This window comes from Oncorhynchus mykiss, chromosome 12 (assembly GCF_013265735.2).
Source record: "Oncorhynchus mykiss isolate Arlee chromosome 12, USDA_OmykA_1.1, whole genome shotgun sequence".
Classification (NCBI taxonomy): domain Eukaryota; kingdom Metazoa; phylum Chordata; class Actinopteri; order Salmoniformes; family Salmonidae; genus Oncorhynchus; species Oncorhynchus mykiss.
In genome coordinates, this window is record NC_048576.1 from 17,776,958 (window position 1) to 17,802,062 (window position 25,105).

Consider the following 25,105-nt stretch of genomic DNA (forward strand, 5'->3'; position numbering starts at 1 on the left):
GTACTGTATGAACTACTGTATGAGTGAAATGAAGGATCTACTGTATAAACTACTGTATGAGTGAAATAAAGGATCTACTGTATGAACTACTGTATGAGTGAATTGAAGGATCTACTGTATGAACTACTGTATGAGTGAAATAAAGGATCTACTGTATGAACTACTGTATGAGTGAAATGAAAGATCTACTGTATGAACTACTGTATGAGTGAAATTAAGGATGTACTGTATGAACTACTGTATGAGTGAAATGAAGGATCTACTGTATGAACTACTGTATGAGTGAATTGAAGGATCTACTGTATGAACTACTGTATGAGTGAAATAAAGGATCTACTGTATGAGTGAAATAAAGGATCTACTGTATGAACTACTGTATGAGTGAATTGAAGGATCTACTGTATGAACTACTGTATGAGTGAAATAAAGGATCTACTGTATGAACTACTGTATGAGTGAAATGAAAGATCTACTGTATGAACTACTGTATGAGTGAAATTAAGGATCTACTGTATGAGTGAAATAAAGGATCTACTGTATGAACTACTGTATGAGTGAATTGAAGGATCTACTGTATGAACTACTGTATGAGTGAAATAAAGGATCTACTGTATGAACTACTGTATGAGTGAAATGAAGGATGTACTGTATGAACTACTGTATGAGTGAATTGAAGGATCTACTGTATGAACTACTGTATGAGTGAAATAAAGGATCTACTGTATGAACTACTGTATGAGTGAAATGAAGGATGTACTGTATGAACTACTGTATGAGTGAAATGAAGGATGTACTGTATGAACTACTGTATGAGTGAATTGAAGGATCTACTGTATGAACTACTGTATGAGTGAAATGAAGGATGTACTGTATGAACTACTGTATGAGTGAATTGAAGGATCTACTGTATGAACTACTGTATGAGTGAAATAAAGGATCTACTGTATAAACTACTGTATGAGTGAAATAAAGGATCTACTGTATGAACTACTGTATGAGTGAAATGAAGGATCTACTGTATGAACTACTGTATGAGTGAATTGAAGGATATACTGTATGAACTACTGTGAGTGAAATGATGGATGTACTGTATGAACTACTGTATGAGTGAAATAAAATAATCTATGTATGAACTACTGTATGAGTGAAATAAAATAATCTATGTATGAACTACTGTAGGAGTGAAATGAAGAATCTACTGAATGAGTGAAATGAAGGATCTACTGTATGAACTACTGTAGGAGTGAAATGAAGAATCTACTGAATGAGTGAAATGAAGGATCTAATGTATGAACTACTGTATGAGTGAAATGAAGAATCTACTGAATGAGTGAAATGAAGGATCTAATGTATGAACTACTGTATGAGTGAAATGAAGGATATAATGTATGAACTACTGTATGAGTGAAATGAAGAATCGACTGTATGAGTGAAATGAAGGATCTACTGTATGAGTGAAATTATGGATGTACTGTATGAGTGAAATGAAGAATCTACTGAATGAGTGAAATGAAGGATCTACTGTATGAGTGAAATGAAGGATCTACTGTATGAGTGAAATGAAGGATCTACTGTATGAGTGAAATGAAGGATCTACTGTATGAACTACTGTAAGAGTGAAATGAAGCATGTACTGTATGAACTACTGTAGGACTGAAATAAAGGAATGAAAGAAAAAAAGAGTGTTACTCTTGTTGGTCCAGAGCAAGCTGTGTGATCTTCAAACTGTAGTCAGGACAGAGAGACGTGATGGACAGACGATCAGAGGAGTGATACTGAACCCTGTGAGGAGAGGGGAGGAGGAGGATAGCACAGGAAAGAATGGGAGAGTAGGTGGAGGAGTGAAGTGGAGGAGAGGAGCAGAGTAGAGGAGGGGGAGGAGTAGGGGAGGAGTGGAGGATGGGGGTGGAGGGGGGAGTAGGGGAGGAATGGCGGACAGGAGAGGAGGAGGGGAGATGAGGGGAGTGGAGGAGGACAGGGGTGGAGGGAGAGAAATGAGGTTGAAAGAGACAGAGATGGTGATGGTCAGCATGCATGTCTAATATATGAGGATTGAGGGGGGAAGAGAGAAAATGGATAAAGGAGAGATGGATGAATGAGAAGATACATATTGTGTATGTGTGTGTGGGTTCATACGGTCTATCTTTCTACCTGACCGGTATAGAGGTAAAGGGTTTCTTGTATATGTCGGCCAGTTTGTCCATGACCACAGCCGCAGTAGTAAAGATCCTGTATGTGTGGAGGAAGGTGTTGAGGAAGTCGATGGACAGGAAGCGCAGGTCAGTCAGTCTTTCCAGCAGCCGCTCCACGCTGGCGTAGCGGATCTGGGGGACCTTGCAGGAGTTGAGCGTCTTGCTGAAGCAGATGTCCACATCATCTTTGTGCAGACGTGCGTCCGACCTGGTGGGACACGTATGAATAAGATCAACATTATCTCCCAGAGAGGACGAAGGGAATTGGATAACCTGGGGATTATAAACCCTCACTGGCGTAGAAAAGGGGAAAAAATGATTTAAACTTTATTTGAGCTCTTACTTGATCATGTGCGGCACAGTGACTTTAGAGTTTTCCTCAAACACACTGGTCATCAGGCCATTACAGCGGATATTATCTATGCACTATCAACAGAGAGAAAGAAATAGTTACAGAATGAAAGACAGAGGGAGAAAAGAGTGGTGAGACACATGTCCCTGTCCATGGTCCTGAACCTCTTTCAAAATTAGTGGTTAGAGGCATGCAGAAGCAGTTGGAGTATGAGTTCATTTGGGACTGGGCACCTCATCCCCAGGTGTGTTTACCTGACTGATGTCACTGGTCCAGCCAGCTTTCTCCTGGCGGGAGGGAGCCAATAGGATGACAGAGAAGGCGGGGCCATCAGGGGGTTCCACCATGATCTTAAACTCCAGGTGGTTGAAGCCCTGACTTCCTGAATTGTCTACAGAGGGGAGAGAGGGGAGAGCAAGAGAGAGAGTGAGAGAACAAGAGAGAGAGAGAGAGAGAGAGAGAGAGAGAGAGAGAGAGAGAGAGAGAGAGAGAGAGAGAGAAAAAGAAAAAGAGAGACAAGATTAATAGACTTGTTGATTGGGTGATTGATTTGTTTTATTGATTAAGAAATACACTTACAGTCCTCATCATTGGCGTCCAGCTCCTCTACAAGTGTACATTCTATCAGGGTCAACACCCCACCCTGCTGTTAGGATCAAAGGGCAGAGGTTAGAGGTCATACATCATGTATAGAGGGAAGGTCAGTTGAGTTAAAATCTGCTTGACATACAAATGTTTCCTACTACCTTGTGTGCAGGTGTTTGACCATGCGAAAGTACATGCATGTGTGTCTGTGTTTGATTCTCACCTTGATCAGGTGCAGCTTGCCCCCGGAGGTGCGTGTGCAGACAAGGAAGTGTTTTGTAAACAGGAAACACTGTCGCTCTCCTTCCTTCTTGAGTGACAGAGAGCCCAGACGGACCTTACTGAGCATGCCCCGTTCATTGCTGGATGGGAGCTGGATCAGTGAGCCTGATGGGTAGATGGAGAGGGGGGATGGTGTGTGTGTATATTTGGTGGGAGGCGGGGAAACAAAAAACATAGGTTACACATACTGTACTACTGATGACAGTTACCGGCAACCATCTTATAATGCTGTGTATTCTGCCTGGTGTGTGTGTGGGTGATAATACGCGTATGTACTCACCCTGTCTGACAAAGGTCTGGCTGGTATCCAGTAATATGTCACAACCTTCTACGATCATTCTCTCAATGGCCAGATTCTTACGAATGTTCTCTGTATCGCTCACCTCATCATGCATCATCCTGACAACAAAACCACAGTTAGCTACATTATCAACACAACTACTGTTACCTACAATATGAACACAACCACCGTTAGCTACATTATCTACACAGCTGCCGTTAGCTATATATCGGCACAGCCGACATTAGCTACATTATAGAAACAACCACTGTTTGCTGAAAATACATTATCTACACAACCACTGTTAGCTTAAGCTATATTATCTAAGCAACCACTGTTAGCGACAGCTACATTTTCTACACAACCACGTAAAATTATCAACACAACCACTTTTAGCTACATCCACACAACCACTGTTAGCTACATTATCAACACAACCACTGTTAGCTAAATTATATACACAACCACTGTTAACTACACCTACATTTTTTACGCAAGAACTATTAGCTCCATTAACTACACAACAACCCTTAGCTAAATTATCAACATTATCTACACAGCCACTGTTATTAATTACAGCTAAATTATCTACACAACCACTGTTAGCTACAGCTACCTTATCTATGCAACCACTGTTAGCTACAGCTACATTTTCTACACAACCACTGTTAGCTACATTATCCACACAACCACTGTTAGCAACATTATCTACACAACCCCAGATAGCTACATTACCTACACAACCACTGTTAACTACAGCTACATTATCTACACAACCACTGTTAACTACAACTACATTATCAACAAAACTACTGTTAGCTACATTATCAACACAACTACTGTTAGCTAAAGCTACAGTATCCACACAGCTACTGTTAACTACATGATCTACACAACCACTGTTAGCTACAGCTACATTATCTACACAACCACCCTTAGCTACACTATCGACACAACCACTGTTAGCTACATTATCAACATGACTACCATTAGCTACAGCTACATTATCCACACAGACACTGTTAGCTACATAACCCACACAACCACAGTTAGCTACATAATCTACATATCCACCGTTAGCTACATTATCAACACAAACAATGTTAACTACATTATCACCACAACCACTGTTAGCTACATATACAACATGCACGCTGTTATCTACAGCTACAGTTGAAGTCATAAGTTTACATACACCTTAGCCAAATACATTTAAACTCAGTTTTTCACAATTCCTGATATTTAATCCCAGTAAAAAGTCCCTGTCTTAGGTCAGTTAGGATCACCACTTTATTTTAAGAATGTGACATGTCAGAATAACAGTAGAGAGAATGATTTATTTCAGCTTTCATTTCTTTCATCACATTCCCAGTGGGTCAGAAGTTTACATACACTCAATTAGTATTTGGAAGCATTGCCTTTAAATTGTTTCAGTTGGGTCAAACGTTTCGGGTAGCCTTCCACAAGCTTCCCACAATAAGTTGGGTGAATTTTGTCCCATTCCTCCTGACAGAGCTGGTGTAACTGAGTCAGGTTTATTGGCCTCCTTGCTCGCACACACTTTTTCAGTTCTGCCCACAACTTTTCTATAGGATTGAGGTCAGGGCTTTGTGATGGCCACTCCAATACATTGACTTGGTTGTCCTTAAGCTATTTTGCCACAACTTTGGAAGTATGCTTGGGGTCATTGTCCATTTGGAAGACCCATTTGCAACCGAGTTTTAATACTGATGTATTGAGATGTTGCTTCAATTATATCCACATAATTTTCCTCCCTCATGATGTCATCTATTTTGTGAAGTCCCTCCTGCGGCAAAGCACCCTCACAACATGATGCTGCCACCCCGTGAATCACGGTTGGGATGGTGTTCTTCGGCTTGCAAGCCTACCCCTTTTTCCTCCAAACAACATAACGATGGTCATTATGGCCAAACAGTTCTATTTTTGTTTCATCAGACCAGACGACATTTGCAAACCGTAGGCTGTCTTTTTTTATGGCAGTTTTGGAGCAGTGGCTTCTTCCTTGCTGAGCGGCCTTTCAAGTTATGTCAATATAGGACTTGTTTTACTGTGGATATAGATACTTTTGTACCTGTTTCCTCCAGCATCTTCACAAGGTCCTTTGCTGTTGTTCTGGGATTGATTTGTACTTTTTGCACCAAAGTACGCTCATCTCTAGAAGACAGAACGCGTCTCCTTCCTGAGCGGTATGACGACTGCGTGGTCCCATGGTGTTTATACTTGCGCACTATTGTTTGTACAGATGAACGTGGTACCTTCAGGCATTTTTTAAAAAGGAGAGCCGCACACTCAAAGAGCTCAGATGCAAAAACGTAAAAGTGTTTGGAAATTGCTCCCAAGGATGAACCAGACTTGGGAGGTCTACAATTTTTTTTCTGAGGTCTTGGCTGATTTCTCTGGATTTTCCCATGATGTCAAGCAAAGAGGCACTGAGTTTGAAGGTCGGCCTTGAAATACATCCACAGGTACACCTCCAATTTACTCAAATTATGTAAATTAGCCTATCAGATGCTTCTAAAGCCATGACATCTTTTTCTGGAATTTTCCAACCTGTTTAAAGGCACAGTCAACTTAGTGTACGTAAACTTCTGACGTACTACAATTGTGATACAGTGAATTATAAGTTAAATATTCTGTCTGCAAACAATTGTTGGAAAAATGACTTGTGTCATGCACAAAGTAGATGACCTAACCGACTTGCCAAAACTATAGTTTGTTAACAAGACATTTGTGGAATGGTTGAAAAACTAGTTTGAATGACTCCAACCTAAGTGTAGGTAAACTTCCTATTTCAACTGTACATTAACAGATACATTATCCACACTCACTTTGACAGCTCCTCTAGTTTGGACTTGGCGAACTCCAGGCTCTTGCGCTCCACGTGCTCATGAGGTGTGTGTGCCAGCAACTCATGGAGAGTGATGATGTAACGAGGAATCTAAAACACATCGAAAAGATGTCTGACTGTCTGTCATTCAGGCGACATATAGCTAGCTCTACATGTGAGGAGAGAGGAGGTCTGGGTCATATGGTAGATGTGGAAGTTGAGGGGTTAAAGGTCGGAGGTTAATGAGGTCTGGATGTGTGTGTGTGTGTGTGTGTGCGTGCGCGTGTGTTTTACCTGGAACATGGGGTATGTGAGGAAGGTCTCCAGCATGCGTTCCTCACAGGCAGTATTAGTCTCATACTGCTTCAGCAGCTTGTCAAAGTCTCTGTTCTGTTTACAGTTGGCCAGGACCTGCAGGCTGTACTGGTGGTTCCTCACAAACTCCTGGTAGATATTCAGCATGGGCAGCAGAATGTCAAACAGGTCCGCTAGAGAGAGGGCAAGCGAGACATTACTACACATTATACACACATAATAAATTACACTGAACAAAAATATTAAAAAATAAAAATGCAACTGAGTTACAGTTCATATAAGGAAATGTATTAGGCCCTAATCTATAGATTTAACATGACTGGGAATACAGATCCGCATCTGTTTGTCATAAATAACATTTTTTAAAGGTAGGGGCATGGATCATAAAAACAGTCAGTGTCTGGTGTAACCACCATTTTCCTCATGCAGCATGACACATCTCCTTCGCATAGAGTTGATCAGGCTGTTGATTGTGGCCTGTGGAATGTTGTCCCACTCATGGCTGTGCAAAGTTGCTGCATATTGGTTGGAACTGGAACATGCTGATGCACACGTCAATCCAGAGTATTCCAAACATGCTCAATCGGTGACATGTCTGGTGAGTATGCAGGCCAGCTTCCAGAAATTGTGTACAGATCCCTGCAACATGAGGCCGTACATTATGATGCTGAAACATGAGGTGATGGCGGTGGATGAATGGCACGACAATGGGCTTCAGGATCTCGTCATGGTATCTCTGTGCATTCAAAGTGCCATCAGTAAAATGCAATTGTGTATGTAGCTTATGCTTGCCTGCCCATACCATGACCCCACCGCCACCATGGTGCACTCTGTTCACAATGTTGACATTAGCAAACCGCTTGCCCACACAACGTCTGCCATCTGTCCGGTACAATTAAAACCGAGATTCATCTGTGAAGAGAACACTTCTCCAGCATGCCAGTGGCCATCAAAGGTGAGCATTTTCCCACTGAAGTCGGTTACGACACCGAACTGCAGCCAGGTCAAGACCCTGGTGAGGAGATTCATTATTTTAAATATGCTATTGGACCAAAAACAGATCTGGCTAATTAATCTATATGGGCCAAATAATGCTTCTTCGAAAATATATACAGTGCCTTGCGAAAGTATTCGGCCCCCTTGAACTTTGCGACCTTTTGCCACATTTCAGGCTTCAAACATAAAGATATAAAACTGTATTTTTTTGTGAAGAATAAACAACAAGTGGGACACAATCATGAAGTGGAACGACATTTATTGGATATTTCAAACTTTTTTAACAAATCAAAAACTGAAAAATTGGGCGTGCAAAATTATTCAGCCCCCTTAAGTTAATACTTTGTAGCGCCACCTTTTGCTGCGATTACAGCTGTAAGTCGCTTGGGGTATGTCTCTATCAGTTTTGCACATCGAGAGACTGAAATTTTTTCCCATTCCTCCTTGCAAAACAGCTCGAGCTCAGTGAGGTTGGATGGAGAGCATTTGTGAACAGCAGTTTTCAGTTCTTTCCACAGATTCTCGATTGGATTCAGGTCTGGACTTTGACTTGGCCATTCTAACACCTGGATATGTTTATTTTTGAACCATTCCATTGTAGATTTTGCTTTATGTTTTGGATCATTGTCTTGTTGGAAGACAAATCTCCGTCCCAGTCTCAGGTCTTTTGCAGACTCCATCAGGTTCTTCCAGAATGGTCCTGTATTTGGCTCCATCCATCTTCCCATCAATTTTAACCATCTTCCCTGTCCCTGCTGAAGAAAAGCAGGCCCAAACCATGATGCTGCCACCACCATGTTTGACAGTGGGGATGGTGTGTTCAGCTGTGTTGCTTTTACGCCAAACATAACGTTTTGCATTGTTGCCAAAAAGTTCAATTTTGGTTTCATCTGACCAGAGCACCTTCTTCCACATGTTTGGTGTGTCTCCCAGGTGGCTTGTGGCAAACTTTAAACGACACTTTTTATGGATATCTTTAAGAAATGGCTTTCTTCTTGCCACTCTTCCATAAAGGCCAGATTTGTGCAATATACGACTGATTGTTGTCCTATGGACAGAGTCTCCCACCTCAGCTGTAGATCTCTGCAGTTCATCCAGAGTGATCATGGGCCTCTTGGCTGCATCTCTGATCAGTCTTCTCCTTGTATGAGCTGAAAGTTTAGAGGGACGGCCAGGTCTTGGTAGATTTGCAATGGTCTGATACTCCTTCCATTTCAATATTATCGCTTGCACAGTGCTCCTTGGGATGTTTAAAGCTTGGGAAATCTTTTTGTATCCAAATCCGGCTTTAAACTTCTTCACAACAATATTGCGGTCCTGCCTGGTGTGTTCCTTGATCTTCATGATGCTCTCTGCGCTTTTAACGGACCTCTGAGACTATCACAGTGCAGGTGCATTTATACAGAGACTTGATTACACACAGGTGGATTGTATTTATCATCATTAGTCATTTAGGTCAACATTGGATCATTCAGAGATCCTCACTGAACTTCTGGAGAGAGTTTGCTGCACTGAAAGTAAAGGGGCTGAATAATTTTGCACGCCCAATTTTTCAGTTTTTGATTTGTTAAAAAAGTTTGAAATGTCCAATAAATGTCGTTCCACTTCATGATTGTGTCCCACTTGTTGTTTATTCTTCACAAAAAAATACAGTTTTATATCTTTATGTTTGAAGCCTGAAATGTGGCAAAAGGTCGCAAAGTTCAAGGGGGCTGAATACTTTCGCAAGGCACTGTATATTATAATCTATTGAGCTCACAAGCAACAAATTAATAAATTATTATTGTGGGAGATTATAATATGGTTTTAAGTACCTCAATGGATCGTAAAGTAATTCCCACTACAAACATTCACCCTCAAGCAATTAAGGACATCACAAATATCATGGCTACATTAGAACTAGTGGATATATGGAGGCTACCTTGTAGTTTACCAATAAAATGGGAGGATGGTGAAGTAGACATACTTGGTATTCATATCTCAGAAAAATATAAATTAACTTACCACAATCAATTTCAATAGGAAGTTTGCAAAAATAGATAAGATTCTGCAACCATGGAGAGGTCAATACTTGTCTATTTATGGAAAACCCACATTGATTAACTCTTTGGTCCTATCACAGTTTACTTACTAATGGCTCGGCCTACTCCAGAAGACTCGTTTTTTAAATAAATAAAACAATATTTACTTTTATTTGAAATGCTAAGTCAGACTAAATTAAATGTGCCTATTTATTTAATGAATATGAATTTGGCGGGCTAAAATGATTAAATATTAAAGCTTTAAACCTCTCACTAAAAGCTTCCCTCATACATTGGTTATACTTAAACCCCAAATGGTTCTCCAGTAGATGATTAAGAAAGGCCCATGCTTTCTTCAAAATGTGCCTTTTTGCCTTTATACAGATTACAATTTCTCATTTCCGACTAATTGAAAATTACATTTTGTTTAAAGTATCGCCCTTTCTTCAACAAGCCATACAAAGCTGGTTACAATTTCAGTTTTATCCTCCAGACAAGATAGAACACATATTACAACAAATGTTATGATTAAACTCAAATTTACTGATGAATAAAAACACATTATTTACGGAAAAAATGGTTTAAAATGTTATTATATTGTAACGGTTCTCTTGTTGTGAAGTAGAAGCGGACCAAAAAGCAGCGTGGTGGTTGTTCATTGTATTTTAATGAAGACACGATACATGAACAAACTAACGAAAACAAGAAACGTGAGAACTCAAAACAGCCCTATCTGGTGCAAACACAAAGACAGGAACAATCACCCACAAACACACAGTGAAACCCAGGCTACCTAAGTATGATTCTCAATCAGAGACAACTAATGACACCTGCCTCTGATTGAGAACCATACTAGGCCGAAAACATAGAAATGCCCCAAAACATAGAAAAACAAACATAGACTGCCCACCCAACTCACACCCTGACCATACTAAATAAATACAAAACAACAGAAATAGAGGTCAGAACGTGACAGTACCCCCCCCCAAAGGTGCGGACTCCGGCCGCAAAACCTTGACCTATAGGGGAGGGTCTGGGTGGGCGTCTGTCCGCGGTGGCGGCTCTGGCGCGGGACGCGGACCCCACTTCACCCCTCGTCTTAGTCCGCCTTATTGTCCGCCTCCGTGGCTTACTCACCATGCTCACCCCTCTCAATGACCCCACTGGACAGAGGGGCTGCTTGGGACAGAGGGGCAGCTTCTCGGGACAGAGGGACAGCTGCTCGGGACAGAGGGACAGCTGCTCGGGACAGAGGGACAGCTGCTCGGGACAGAGGGACAGCTGCTCGGGACAGAGGGGCAGCTGCTCCGGGCGGAGGGGCTCTAGCGGCCCCTGGCTGACTGGCGGCCCCTGGCTGACTGGCGGCACTGGCGGCCCCTGGTTGACTGGCGGCACTGGCGGCCCCTGGTTGACTGGCGGCACTGGCGGCCCCTGGCTGACGGGCGGCACTGGCGGCCCCTGGCTGACGGGCGGCACTGGCGGCCCCTGGCTGACGGGCGGCACTGGCGGCCCCTGGCTGACGGGCGGCACTGGCGGCCCCTGGCTGACGGGCGGCACTGGCGGCCCCTGGTTGACTGGCGGCACTGGCGGCCCCTGGCTGACTGGCGGCACTGGCGGCCCCTGGCTGACGGGCGGCACTGGCGGCCCCTGGCTGACGGGCGGCACTGGCGGCCCCTGGCTGACGGGCGGCACTGGCGGCCCCTGGCTGACGGGCGGCACTGGCGGCGCTGGGCAGACGGGCGGCACTGGCGGCGCTGGGCAGACGGGCGGCACTGGCGGCGCTGGGCAGACGGGCGGCACTGGCGGCGCTGGGCAGACGGGCGGCACTGGGCAGACGGGCGGCACTGGCGGCGCTGGGCAGACGGGCGGCGCTGGGCAGACGGGCGGCGCTGGGCAGACGGGAAGCTCCGGCAACGCTGGGCTGAGTAGCTCTCCTAGCGCCGAACAGGCGGGAGACTCCGGCAGCGCTGGAGAGGAGGAAGGCTCTGGTAGCGCCGGAGAGGCGGGAGACTCCGGCAGCGCTGGAGAGGAGAGAGCCCCTGCAAGGATGGGCCGGAGAGACAGCCTGGTACGGGGAGCTGCCACCGGAGGGCTGGTGCGTGGAGGTGGTGACGGATAGACCGGGCCGTGCAGGCGCACTGGAGCTCTTGAGTACCGAGCCTGCCCAACCTTACCCGGTTGAATGGTCCCGGTCGCCCTGCCAGTGCGGCGAGGTGGAATAGCCCGCACTGGGCTATGCAGGCGAACCGGGGACACCGTGCGCAAGGCTGGTGCCATGTAAGCCGGCCCAAGGAGACGCACTGGAGACCAGATGCGTAGAGCCGGCTTCATGGCACTTGGCTCGATGCCCACTCTAGCCCGGCCGATACGCGGAGCTGGAATGTACCGCACCGGGCTGTGCACCCGCACTGGGGACACCGTGCGCTCCACAGCATAACACGGTGCCTGCCCGGTCTCTCCAGCCCCCCGGTAACCACAGGAAGTTGGCTCAGGTCTCCTACCTGGCGTAGCCATACTCCCTGTTAGCCCCCACCCCAAGAAATTTTTGGGGCTGACTCCCGGGCTTCCATCCACGACGCCGCGCTGCCTCCTCATACCAGCGCCTCTCCGCTTTCGCCGCCTCCAGTTCTTCTTTGGGACGGCGATATTCTCCTGGCTGAGCCCAGGGTCCTCTTCCGTCTAATTCTTCCTCCCATGTCCATACCTCCTCGCGCTGCTCCTGCTGCTGCTTTTTCCGTTGCCCATTACCACACCGCTTGGTCCTGTTGTGGTGGGTGATTCTGTAACGGTTCTCTTGTTGTGAAGTAGAAGCGGACCAAAAAGCAGCGTGGTGGTTGTTCATTGTATTTTAATGAAGACACGATACATGAACAAACTAACGAAAACAAGAAACGTGAGAACTCAAAACAGCCCTATCTGGTGCAAAGACAGGAACAATCACCCACAAACACACAGTGAAACCCAGGCTACCTAAGTATGATTCTCAATCAGAGACAACTAATGACACCTGCCTCTGATTGAGAACCATACTAGGCCGAAAACATAGAAATGCCCCAAAACATAGAAAAACAAACATAGACTGCCCACCCAACTCACGCCCTGACCATACTAAATAAATACAAAACAACAGAAATAGAGGTCAGAACGTGACATATATTTATGAATGATATTATGAATAGAAACTGTGGAGTTATGTCACATATGCAGCTATCGAAAATATGGGAATGTCTGTTCAATCCAAACTTACAACCAACTGATTGCAGCATTACCACATGGAGGAGGCAAGTGGAAAAGGGAGAAGGTAGGGACTGTTTTGTCTGCCATATATTAAAGATACAAATTGGCTGAAAGGAATTGAGATAAATAGATTAATATACCAGCTTCATTTGAGGACAAAAATGTTGACAGCTGCGTCATACAGGTTGCAAAATAAATGGGAAAAGATTTTTGATGTACCGATTCCATGGCACATGGTTTATGAACTGGTACAAAAAACAACATTTGATTCAACACATTTGATTTCAACACGACTTGCCAACACAGTTTTTCAATGTAAATTACCATACAAAATAATTGCCATCAACAGAATGCTATATACAGCTGAAGTCGGAAGTTTACATACACTCAGGTTGGAGTCATTAAAACTCATTTTTCAACCACTCCACAAATATCTTGTTAACAAACTATAGTGTTGGCAAGTCGTTTAGGACATCTACTTTGTGCATGACACAAGTCATTTTTCCAACAATTGTTTACAGACAGATTATTTAACTTATAATTCACTGTATCACAATTCCAATGGGTCAGAAGTTAACATACACTAAATTGACTGTGTCTTTAAACAGCTTGGAAAATTCCAGGAAATTACGTCATGGCTTTAGAAGCATCTGATAGGCTAATTGACATAATTTGAGTAAATTGGAGGTGTACCTCGGGATGTATTTCAAGGCCAACCTTCAAACTCAGTGCCTCTTTGCTTGACATCATGGGAAAATCCAAAGAAAACAGCCAAGACCTCAGAAAAAAATGTGTAGACCTCCACAAGTCTGGTTCATCATTGGGGGCAATTTCCAAACACCTGAAGGTACCACGTTCATCTGTACAAAGAATAGTATTGAAGTATAAACACCATCGGACCACACAGCCGTCATACAGCTCAGGAAGGAGACGCGTTCTGTCTCCTAGAGATGAACATACTTTGGTGTGAAAAGTACAAATCAATCCCAGAACAACAGCAAAGGACCTTGTGAAGATGCTGGAGGATACAGGTACAAAAGTATCTATATCCACAGTAAAACAAGTCCTATATCGACATAACCTGAAAGGCCGCTCAGCAAGGAAGAAGCCATTACTCCAAAACCACCATAAAAAAGCCAGATTACGGTTTGCAACTGCACATGGGGACAAAGATCATACTTTTTGGAGAAATGTCCTTTGGTCTGATGAAACAAAAATAGAACTGTTTGGCCATAATGACCATTGTTATGTTTGGAGGAAAAAGGGGGACGCTTGCAAGCCGAAGAACACCATCCCAACCGTGAACGGGGGTGGCAGCATCATGTTGTGGGGGTGCTTTGCTGCAGGAGGGACTGGTGCACTTCACAAAATAGATGACATCATGAGGGAGGAAAATTATGTGGATATATTGAAGCAACATCTCAAGACATCAGTCAGGAAGTTAAAGCTTGGTCGCAAATGGGTCTTCCAAATGGACAATGATCCCAAGCATACTTCCAAAGTTGTGGCAAAATGGCTTAAGGACAACAAAGTCAAGGTATTGGAGTGGCCATCGCAAAGCCCTGACCTCAAGCCTATATGAAATGTGTGGGCAGAACTGAAAAGGCGTGTGCGAGAAAGGAGGCCTACAAACCTGACTCAGTTACACCAGCTCTGTCAGAAGGAATGGGCAAAAATTCACCCAACTATTGTGGGAAGCTTGTGGAAGGCTACCCGAAACGTTTGACCCAACTGAAACAATTTAAAGGCAATTCTACCGAATACTAATTGAATGTAAACGTGTATGTAAACGTCTGACTGTCACAATCGTTATAAGGAGTGGACCAAGTTGCAGCGTGGTATGTTTCCATCCATTATTTTGGAAGAGAAATTCAAAGAACAAAAACAATAAAGCGAAAAAAACGAAACGTGAAGCTCAAAGTAGTGCTCGCAGGCAAGATCCCACAAAGCACAATGGGGAAATGGCTGCCTAAATATGATCCCCAATCACTCAACGATAAACAGCTGCCTCTGATTGGGAACCATACCAGGCCAACATAGATCATTAATCACCTAGATAAACCACCCTAGTCACTGTCACGCTCCAACCAGCATAGAGAATAAACAGCTCTCTATTCTCAGGGCGTGACAGTACCCCTCCCAAAGGTGTGGATTCCGACCGCAAAACCTGACTTAATAGGGGAGGAAAACCTGACTTCCGATGTGGGGCGAAGTACCCACTCCACTCGGCTCTGGTGCGGGCATCGTCGCCGGAAGCTTCGGACCGTGGATCCTCACCGTAGGAACCGGACCGTGGGTCATCGCCGTAGGAACCGGACCGTGGACCGTCTCAGGAGGTTCCGGACCATGGACCGTCTAAGGAGGTTCAGGACCGTTGACCGTCTCAGGAGGTTCCGGACTGTGGACCGTTGCCGGAGGCTCCGGACCATGGAACTGTCATCATAGGCGCCGGACTGGGAACTGTCGCCGGAAGCTCCGGACTGGGATCTGTCGCCGGAAGCTCCGGACTGGGAACTGTCGCCGGAAGCTCCGGACTGGGAACTGTCGCCGGAAGCCCTGGACTGGGAACTGTCGCTGGAAGCTCTGGACTGTGGAGGCGCACTGGAGGCCTGATGCGTGGGGCCAGTACAGGTGGCACCGGGCTGGTGACACGCACCTCAGGGCAAGTGCGGGGAGGAGGCCCAGGACGTACTGGACTATGGAGGCGCACTGGAGGCCTGATGCGTGGGACCGGTACAGGTGACACCGGGCTGGTGACACGCACCTCGAGGCGAGTGTGGGGAGGAGGCACAGGACGTACTGGACTGTGGAGGCGCACTGGTGGTCTGGAGTGTAGAGCTGGCACAACGTGTCTTGGACAAATGACCACCTTCGCACGGCAAGTGCAGGAAGATGGCACAGGATGCACTGGGCTATAAAGGCGCACTGGGGATACAGCGCGTAGAGCCGGCGCAGGATATCCGGGACCGAGGAGGCACACTGGAGACCAGGCGCTCTGAGCCGGCACAACCCGTCCTGGACAGATACCCACTTTAGCACGACAAGTGCGAGGAGTTGGCACAGAACGCACCGGGCTGTGAATGCGCACTGGAGACACAGTGCGTATCACCGCAAAACATGATGCCTGACCGGTCACACGCTCCCCATGGTGAGTACGGGGAGTTGGCTCTGGTTCAAAACCTGGCCCCCCCAAAACATTTTTTGAGGATGCCTCTCGGGCTTCTGTCGTGGCCGTGAACCCCGGTGTCGTCGTCGTTGTTGTTCTCTCGCTGTCTCCATCTGCTCCCATGGAAGGCGATCCTTACCGGCCAGGATCTCCTCCCACGTCCAGGATCCCTTACCGTCCAAGATATCCTCCCATGTCCAGGATGTCTGCTCCTCCTGGCCATGCTGCTTGGTCCGTTTGTGGTGGGATCTTCTGTCACTTTCGTTATAATAAGTGGACCTAAGCGCAGCGTGATCTGGGTTCCACATCTTTTATTTACTAAGTCAAACTCACAGCAAACCGAAACGTGAAGCTGACAATAGCGCTAACAGGCAACTATCCGTAGACAAGATCCCACAAAACACAAAGGGGAAATGGCTGCCTAAATATGATCCCCAATCAAAGACAACGATAAACAGCTGCCTCTGATTGGGAACCATAACAGGCCAACATAGAAATATAAATCACCTAGATGACCCACCCTAGTCACACCCCGACCTAACCAAAATAAGTATTTGGTCACCTACAAACAAGCAAGATTTCTGGCTCTCACAGACCTGTAACTTCTTCTTTAAGAGGCTCCTCTGTCCTCCACTCGTTACCTGTATTAATGAACTTGTTATCAGTATAAAAGACACCTGTCCACAACCTCAAACTGTCACACTCCAAACTCCACTATGGCCAAGACCAAAGAGCTGTCAAAGGACACCAGAAACAAAATTGTAGACCTGCACCAGGCTGGGAAGACTGAATCTGCAATAGGTAAGCAGCTTGGTTTGAAGAAATCAACTGTGGGAGCAATTATTAGGAAATGGAAGACATACAAGACCACTGATAATCTCCCTCGATCTTGGGCTCCACGCAAGATCTCACCCCGTGGGGTCAAAATGATCACAAGAACGGTGAGCAAAAATCCCAGAACCACACGGGGGGACCTAGTGAATGACCTGCAGAGAGCTGGTACCAAAGTAACAAAGCCTACCATCAGTAACACACTACGCCGCCAGGGACTCAAATCCTGCAGTGCCAGACGTGTCCCCCTGCTTAAGCCAGTACATGTCCAGGCCTAGAGAGCATTTGGATGATCCAGAAGAAGATTGGGAGAATGTCATATGGTCAGATGAAACCAAAATATAACTTTTTGGTAAAAACTCAACTCGTCGTGTTTGGAAGACAAAGAATGCTGAGTTGCATCCAAAGAACACCATACCTACTGTGAAGCATGGGGGTGGAAATATTATGCTTTGGGGCTGTTTTTCTGCAAAGGGACCAGGACGACTGATCCGTGTAAAGGAAAGAATGAATGGGGCCATGTATCGTGAGATTTTGAGTGAAAACCTCCTTCCATCAGCAAGGGCATTGAAGATGAAACGTGGCTGGGTCTTTCAGCATGACAATTATCCCAAACACACCACCCGGGCAACGAAGGAGTGGCTTCGTAAGAAGCATTTCAAGGTCCTGGAGTGGCCTAGCCAGTCTCCAGATCTCAACCCCATAGAAAATCTTTGGAGGGAGTTGAAAGTCTGTGTTGCCCAGCAACAGCCCCAAAACATCACTGCTCCAGAGAAGATCTGCAGGGAGGAATGGGCCAAAATACCAGCAACAGTGTGTGAAAACCTTGTGAAGACTTACAGAAAACATTTGACCTCTGTCATTGCCAACAAAGGGTATATAACAAAGTATTGAGATAAACTTTTGTTATTGACCAAATACTTATTTTCCACCATAATTTGCAAATAAATTCATAAAAAATCCTACAATGTGATTTTCAGGATTTTGTGATTTTTGTGATTTTGTGATTTTTTTCCTCATTTTGTCTGTCATAGTTGAAGTGTACCTATGATGAAAATTACAGGCCTCTCTCATCTTTTTAAGTGGGAGAACTTGCACAATTGGTGGCTGACTAAATACTTTTTTGCCCCACTGTATTTATATGTACATATTCTTATTCATTCCTTTACACTTGTGTGTAAAATGTAGTTGTTGTGAAATTGTTCGATTACTTATTAGATATTACTGCATGGTAGGAACTAGAAGCACAAACATTTCGCTACACTCGCATTAACATCTGCTAACCATGTGTATGTGACCAATAACATTTGATTTTATTTGTGCACACATTTTTGTGTGTATCGAAAATACATAGCATCTTTTATTTCAGCTCATGAAACATGGGACCTTTACTTGCTGCATTCATATTTTTGTTCATAGCTAGATTCATGCACAGATCCTAGAAATACAATACATTAATAGAACAGGTCGCAAGACGATTCCATATTGATAATCAAAGAGTTCAGCATTAAATAACCCACTGTTTAAGCACTCTACTCACCCAGCACCAGAGTGGGCCAGTTGGCTATCCGAGCCTTCAGCCCCTGGTGGAAGATCTCATGGAGGAACATGATGGTCTCACTGAGGACAGAGAGAAGAAGAAGAGATGTAGTTGAGATCTCAGGCCTGCCAGGTGAAGAAGATGCTTCAGACATCGTAGTCTGCGTTTGTGTGCGTGCTTTCATATGCATGTGTGTTACCTGTTGAGGAAGATGCTGCTGACGTCATCGTGGCTGATGGGAGGTTTCTTGGAGCTGGCGGCCATACGTAGTGGTCTGAGGAAGAAGTTGACCAGGACAGAGAGCTGGCATACGTACTCTGTCTCTGCCTCCACCATGTTAAATACGATGTGGTTCCTCTTCCTCATGTTCTCAGCTTGTGGAGAACAGATGTAGTCCTGAACAATGATCTTCCACTTCCTCCGACACAGCCAGCCTCGCATGAAACTCTGGACCTGGAGGGGAGACAGGACACACTGGTCAGAATATACACATAAATATAGGTCAGAATACCTATCAAAGCCTTGAGGGAAAAGTAATCAAATACCGTAGAGACAATTGCTGATACCTTTTTGATCTTTTTAATGTCTGGATCCTCCTCCTCTTCATTAGTCTGGCAAGGCAGCATCCTTTCCTTGTCCTTATTCAACAGTACGATCTCGAAGAACACAGTCAACAGTCAGATCCATGTGAGTGTGTGTGTATGTTTGTGTGGGTATGTGTGTGTATGTGTGTGTGCGTATGTGTGTGTGTGTGTGTGTGTGTGTGTGTGTGTCTATTAGAGGTCGACCGATTATGATTTTTCAACGCCGATACCGATTATTGGACGACCAAAAAAAGCCGATACCGATTATTGGGACGATTTTTATTTATTTATTTGTAATAATGACAATTACAACAATACTGAATGAACACTTATTTTAACTTAATATAATACATCAATAAAAATCTATTTAGCCTCAAATAAATAGTGAAACATGTTCAATCTGGTTTAAATAATGCAAAAACAAAGTGTTGGAGAAGTAAAGGTGCAATATGTGCAATGTAAGAAAGCTAACGTTTGAGTTCCTTGCTCAGAACATGAGAACATATGAAAGTTGGTGGTTCCTTTTAACATGAGACTTCAATATTCCAAGGTAAGAGGTTTTAGGTTGTAGTTAATATAGTATTTATAGGGCTATTTCTCTCTATACCATTTGTATTTTATATACCTTTGACTATTGGATGTTCTTATAGGCACTATAGTATTGCCAGTGTAACAGTATAGCTTCCGTCCCTCTCCTCGCCCCTACCTGGGCTCGAACCAGGAACACATCGACCGACAACAGCCACAATCGAAGCAGCGTTACCCATCGCTCTACAAAGGCCGCGGCCCTTGCAGAGCAAGGGGAATAACTACTCCAAGTCTCAGAGCGAGTGATGTTTGAATCGCTATTAGCGCGCACCCCGCTAACTAGCTAGCCGTTTCACATCGGTTACACCAGACATTAGGCTGATAGGCTTGAAGTCATAAACAGCGCTGTGATTGCGAAGAGCTGCTGGCAAAACGCACAAAAGTGCTGTTTGAATGAATGCTTACGAGCCTGCTGCTGCCTACCATCGCTCAGTCAGACTGCTCTATCAAATCATAGACTTAGTTATAACACACAGAAATACAAGCCTTTGGTCATTAACATGGTAGAATCCAGAAACTATCATTTCGAAAACAAAACGTTTATTATTTCAGTGAAATACGGAACCGTTCGGTATTTTTTCTAACGGGTGGCATCCCTAAGTCTAAATATTCTTGTTACATTGCACAACCTTCAATGTTATGTCATAATTACGTAAAATTCTGGCAAATTATTTCGCAATGAGCCAGGCTGCCCAAACTGTTGCATATACCCCGACTCTGCGTGCAATGAACGCAATAAAAGTGACACAAATTCACCTGGTTAATATTGCCTGCTAACCTGGATTTCTTTTAGCTAAATATGCAGGTTTAAAAATATTTCCTCCTGTGTATTGATTTTAAGAAAGGCGTTGGAGTTTACGGTTAGGTACAGTCGTGCAACGATTGTGCTTTTTTCGCAAATGCGCTTTTGTTAAATCATCGAGCTGAAAGTCCGTATTTCCCAGCGACAGCCCCGAAACCTGAAGGATCTGGAGAAGGTCTGTATGGAGGAGTGAGCCAAAATCCCTGCTGCAGTGTGTGCAAACCTGGTCAAGAACTACAGGAAACTTATGATCTCTGTAATTGCAAACAAAGGTTTCTGTACCAAATATTAAGTTCTGCTTTTCTGATGTATCAAATACTTATGTCATGCAATAAAATGCAAATTAGTTACTTAAAAATCATACAATGTGATTTTCTGGATTTTTGTCTCTCACAGTTGAAGTGTACCTATGATAAAAATGACAGACCTCTACTTGCTTTGTAAGTAGGAAAACCTGCAAAATCGGCAGTGTATCAAATACTTGTTCTCCCCACTGTATGTATGTATGTGTATGAGTGTGTGTGTGTACCTCTGCTTTCAGCCTCTCTATCTCTGTGTCCTGGTCCTCTAACTGGGTGCGTATCTGGTTGGCCGCCACCTTCTCTGTCTCCATGATCTGGACCAGGTGGATGTACTTCTGCATCAGGACCTCGCGCTCAATGATGATGTCAGAGTAACTACAGGTGGAATGGTAAGTGTTGAATGTTAAAACTAAGTTGACATGGTGAACATTGCACAGCGAACATCGATACATATTACCAAGAAAAATCATTTTCAAAGTTAACATTATAGCATTAATTTATTCATAATCCATCAATGTACATTAGTAACAGCAGAATATACACATCTAGTTCAGTGGTAGTCTCTGGGAGGGAGGGAGGGAGGGAGGAAGGAAGGAAGGAAGGAAGGAAGGAAGGAAGGAAGGAAGGAAGGAAGGGAGGGAGGGAGGGAGGGAGGGAGGAAGGAAGGAAGGAAGGAAGGGAGGGAGGGAGGGAGGGAGGGAGGGAGGGAGGGAGGGAGGGAGGGAGGGAGGGAGGGATGTTATGATTAGTGGGAACAAGAGAAAGAGAAGAGACAGAGAGAGCGAGGCGGAGTGTTGAGGTCAGGGGTGTGTTGTAATCACTATGGCAGTACAGCACCAAAGTGTGACCTAAATGTGAACCGCTCCGAGCAGAGCACGCGCACACACACACACACACACACACACACACACACACACACACACACACACACACACACAATCTCTTACAAATGGAGCAGACATGTGGAGAGGGGATTGTGTGTGTGTTTAGCGTGTGGATCACTATAGAGTCACTGTGTGTCTTAGAGCAGATCAAGCCACACTGGCTACTTAGGGGAGAGTCAGCTGTTGCATTTACATGTCTGTCATGAGTACAACAAGCAAGCCAGACCCAAATCAAGCCCTAACTCCTATCCTTCCCCCAGCCCCTAGCTGCTACCTGTTGTAAAGAGGTGTTGATGTTTTGTTGTTGGATAGACTCCATCCTCTTACCTGGCCTGTTGGATATACTCCACCCACTTATTGCAGTCTGACTCCTCCTCTGTCCGCAGCTCCAGAGGCTTCTGACCGTCATGGCCAAACACCACCAGGAAGTAGTGCTGGAGGAAACAGGAAACAGAAATACTATTACATGGAAGTAAACAGGAAATAGAATCAACATGTGAAGGTGCTACTCAATCAATTGCAGGTATCAGATCAAATCAAATCAAAGTTTATTTGTCACGTGCGCCAAATACAACAGGTGTAGACCTTACAATGAAATGCTTATTTACAGGCTCTAATCAACAGCGCAAAAAAATATATTAAGTGAACAATAGGTAAGTAAAGAAAAAAAAAACAGTTAAAAAGAAAGTGAAAAATAACAGTAGCGAGGCTATATACAGTAGCGAGGCTATATACAGTAGCGAGGCTATAACAGTAGCGAGGCTATATACAGTAGCGAGGCTATATACAGTAGCGAGGCTATATACAGTAGCGAGGCTATATACAGTAGCGAGGCTTATTACAGTAGCGAGGCTATAACAGTAGCGAGGCTATATACAGTAGCGAGGCTATATACAGTAGCGAGGCTATAACAGTAGCGAGGCTATATACAGTAGCGAGGCTAAATACAATAGCAAGGCTATAACAGTAGCGAGGCTATATACAGTAGCGAGGCTATATACAGTAGCAAGGCTATAACAGTAGCGAGGCTATATACAGTAGCGAGGCTAAATACAATAGCAAGGCTATAACAGTAGCGAGGCTATATACAGTAGCGAGGCTATATACAGTAGCAAGGCTATAACAGTAGCGAGGCTATAACAGTAGCGAGGCTATATACAGTAGCGAGGCTATATACAGTAGCAAGGCTATAACAGTAGCGAGGCTATATACAGTAGCGAGGCTATATACAGTAGCAAGGCTATAACAGTAGCGAGGCTGTAGACAGTAGCGATGCTATAGACAGTAGCGAGGCTATAACAGTAGCGAGGCTATATACAGTAGCGAGGCTATAACAGTAGCGAGACTATAGACAGTAGCGAGGCTATATACAGTAGCGAGGCTATATACAGTAGCGAGGCTATAACAGTAGCGAGGCTATAGACAGTAGCGAGGCTATAACAGTAGCGAGGCTATATACAGTAGCGAGGCTATATACAGTAGCGAGGCTATAACAGTAGCGAGGCTATAGACAGTAGCGAGGCTATAACAGTAGCGAGGCTATAGACAGTAGCGAGGCTATATACAGTAGCGAGGCTATAGACAGTAGCGAGGCTATAACAGTAGCGAGGCTATATACAGTAGCGAGGCTATAACAGTAGCGAGGCTATAGACAGTAGCGAGGCTATATACAGTAGCGAGGCTATAACAGTAGCGAGGCTATATACAGTAGCGAGGCTATATACAGTAGCGAGGCTATAGACAGTAGCGAGGCTATAACAGTAGCGAGGCTATATACAGTAGCGAGGCTATAACAGTAGCGAGGCTATAGACAGTAGCGAGGCTATATACAGTAGCGAGGCTATATACAGTAGCGAGGCTATAACAGTAGCGAGGCTATAGACAGTAGCGAGGCTATAACAGTAACGAGGCTATAGACAGTAGCGAGGCTATATACAGTAGCGAGGCTATATACAGTAGCGAGGCTATATACAGTAGCGAGGCTATAACAGTAGCGAGGCTATAGACAGTAGCGAGGCTATAGACAGTAGCGAGGCTATAACAGTAGCGAGGCTATATACAGTAGCGAGGCTATAGACAGTAGCGAGGCTATAGACAGTAGCGAGGCTATAACAGTAGCGAGGCTATATATAGGCACTGGTTAGTCAGGCTGATTGAGATAGTATGTACATGTAGATATGGTTAAATTGACAATGCATATATGATGAACAGAGAGTAGCAGTAGCGTAAAATATGTTTGTAGTGCTTTCAGAAGTGTTTGATTTGCACAGCAGCATGTCCTGGAATGCCACATAAGCTCGCACACATTCACACACACACACGCACACACATAGACACACACACACACACACACACACACACACACACACACACACACACGTAGACACACACACACAAGTTGCTCTTTCTCTGGCAGGAATCCAATAAACACGCAATTTCCTCCATGTTAGGCGTTCCCACCACATAAACAATACTCTCAGAATATAAAGAATGAGTTAATTGTTTAAAATGTTTTTAAACTGTAGAGAACATTTCTTGAGTCCTTGCCACTGGGCATGAAAAGCAGGAAATGTCGTCCCAAATGACTTCTATCTGTGACTCAGTTCACTGACCAAAACATATTAGAGGGAACAGGAGAGTGCTATAAAGGTCATAGTGCAGAACCAGGTTTCCTGCAAAATAAACAATTGTCTTATTTACCCAGCAAACATGACCCCATTGGCCCCATATGGTTTATTCAGTGGGCGAGGCGGGCACGGGCTAGCCCACAGCAATCCCACATCAGCCCAATTAATAAATTCCTATTAAATAGCAAAGGCTCATCGACCTAATGTGGGCAGCCTACATGGGGACAATATTTTAGCCCGGACTGGGCCCACATTGTCAATCAAATCAAATCAAACCATTGTGTCAATGTGGACATGTTTGCTGGGTAACTACTGTGGGTAACTTCTGCCCACTCATTCCTTGGGAGGAAAGGAGAGTGACTGTTTATGTAAGAAAGACTGTGAAAAGAATGTCTCTATTCTATTCTATTTGACAATATTGTTACATTTTGAATGTTCAATTTATATTTTAAATTAGAATGAAATTTAATACAATTATTAATCTAATGTCACCACTGATCTGCTAATTTAGAAAATAAAGATGTGAATCTGTATGCGATACATAAAAGACTGGACTGAATGACAATATGTTTTCATAGAATTAGATTCAAATTCCACCACAAGCCGTTGTTTATATCAAATAAATGTAGATGATACAAAAATGTGCGTGTATATAGGCGGGTAAGAGACACTA

The 25,105-nt window shown here is 44.4% G+C and overlaps 1 protein-coding gene across 3 annotated transcripts in view; it reads right to left on the reverse strand.

Moving 5' to 3' along the window:
• The window catches only part of LOC110536806 (ras-specific guanine nucleotide-releasing factor 2), a 54,550-nt gene that overhangs the window by 22,995 nt on the left and 6,450 nt on the right, over positions 1-25,105 (reverse strand). For 2 of the 3 annotated variants that reach the window (XM_036937092.1, XM_036937094.1), the window contains exons 2-15: positions 22,133-22,239; positions 21,149-21,296; positions 19,212-19,301; positions 18,845-19,098; positions 18,646-18,725; positions 6,834-7,027; positions 6,541-6,650; positions 3,692-3,810; positions 3,353-3,516; positions 3,124-3,190; positions 2,799-2,935; positions 2,536-2,618; positions 2,152-2,400; positions 1,690-1,782 (exon numbers count right to left, since the gene is read on the reverse strand). In XM_036937092.1, coding sequence (XP_036792987.1) covers positions 1,690-1,782; positions 2,152-2,400; positions 2,536-2,618; positions 2,799-2,935; positions 3,124-3,190; positions 3,353-3,516; positions 3,692-3,810; positions 6,541-6,650; positions 6,834-7,027; positions 18,646-18,725; positions 18,845-19,098; positions 19,212-19,301; positions 21,149-21,296; positions 22,133-22,239 — 1,895 coding nt within the window. The remainder of the gene's footprint in view (positions 1-1,689; positions 1,783-2,151; positions 2,401-2,535; positions 2,619-2,798; positions 2,936-3,123; positions 3,191-3,352; positions 3,517-3,691; positions 3,811-6,540; positions 6,651-6,833; positions 7,028-18,645; positions 18,726-18,844; positions 19,099-19,211; positions 19,302-21,148; positions 21,297-22,132; positions 22,240-25,105) is intronic. The other variant, XM_036937093.1, reaches the window with a different exon arrangement.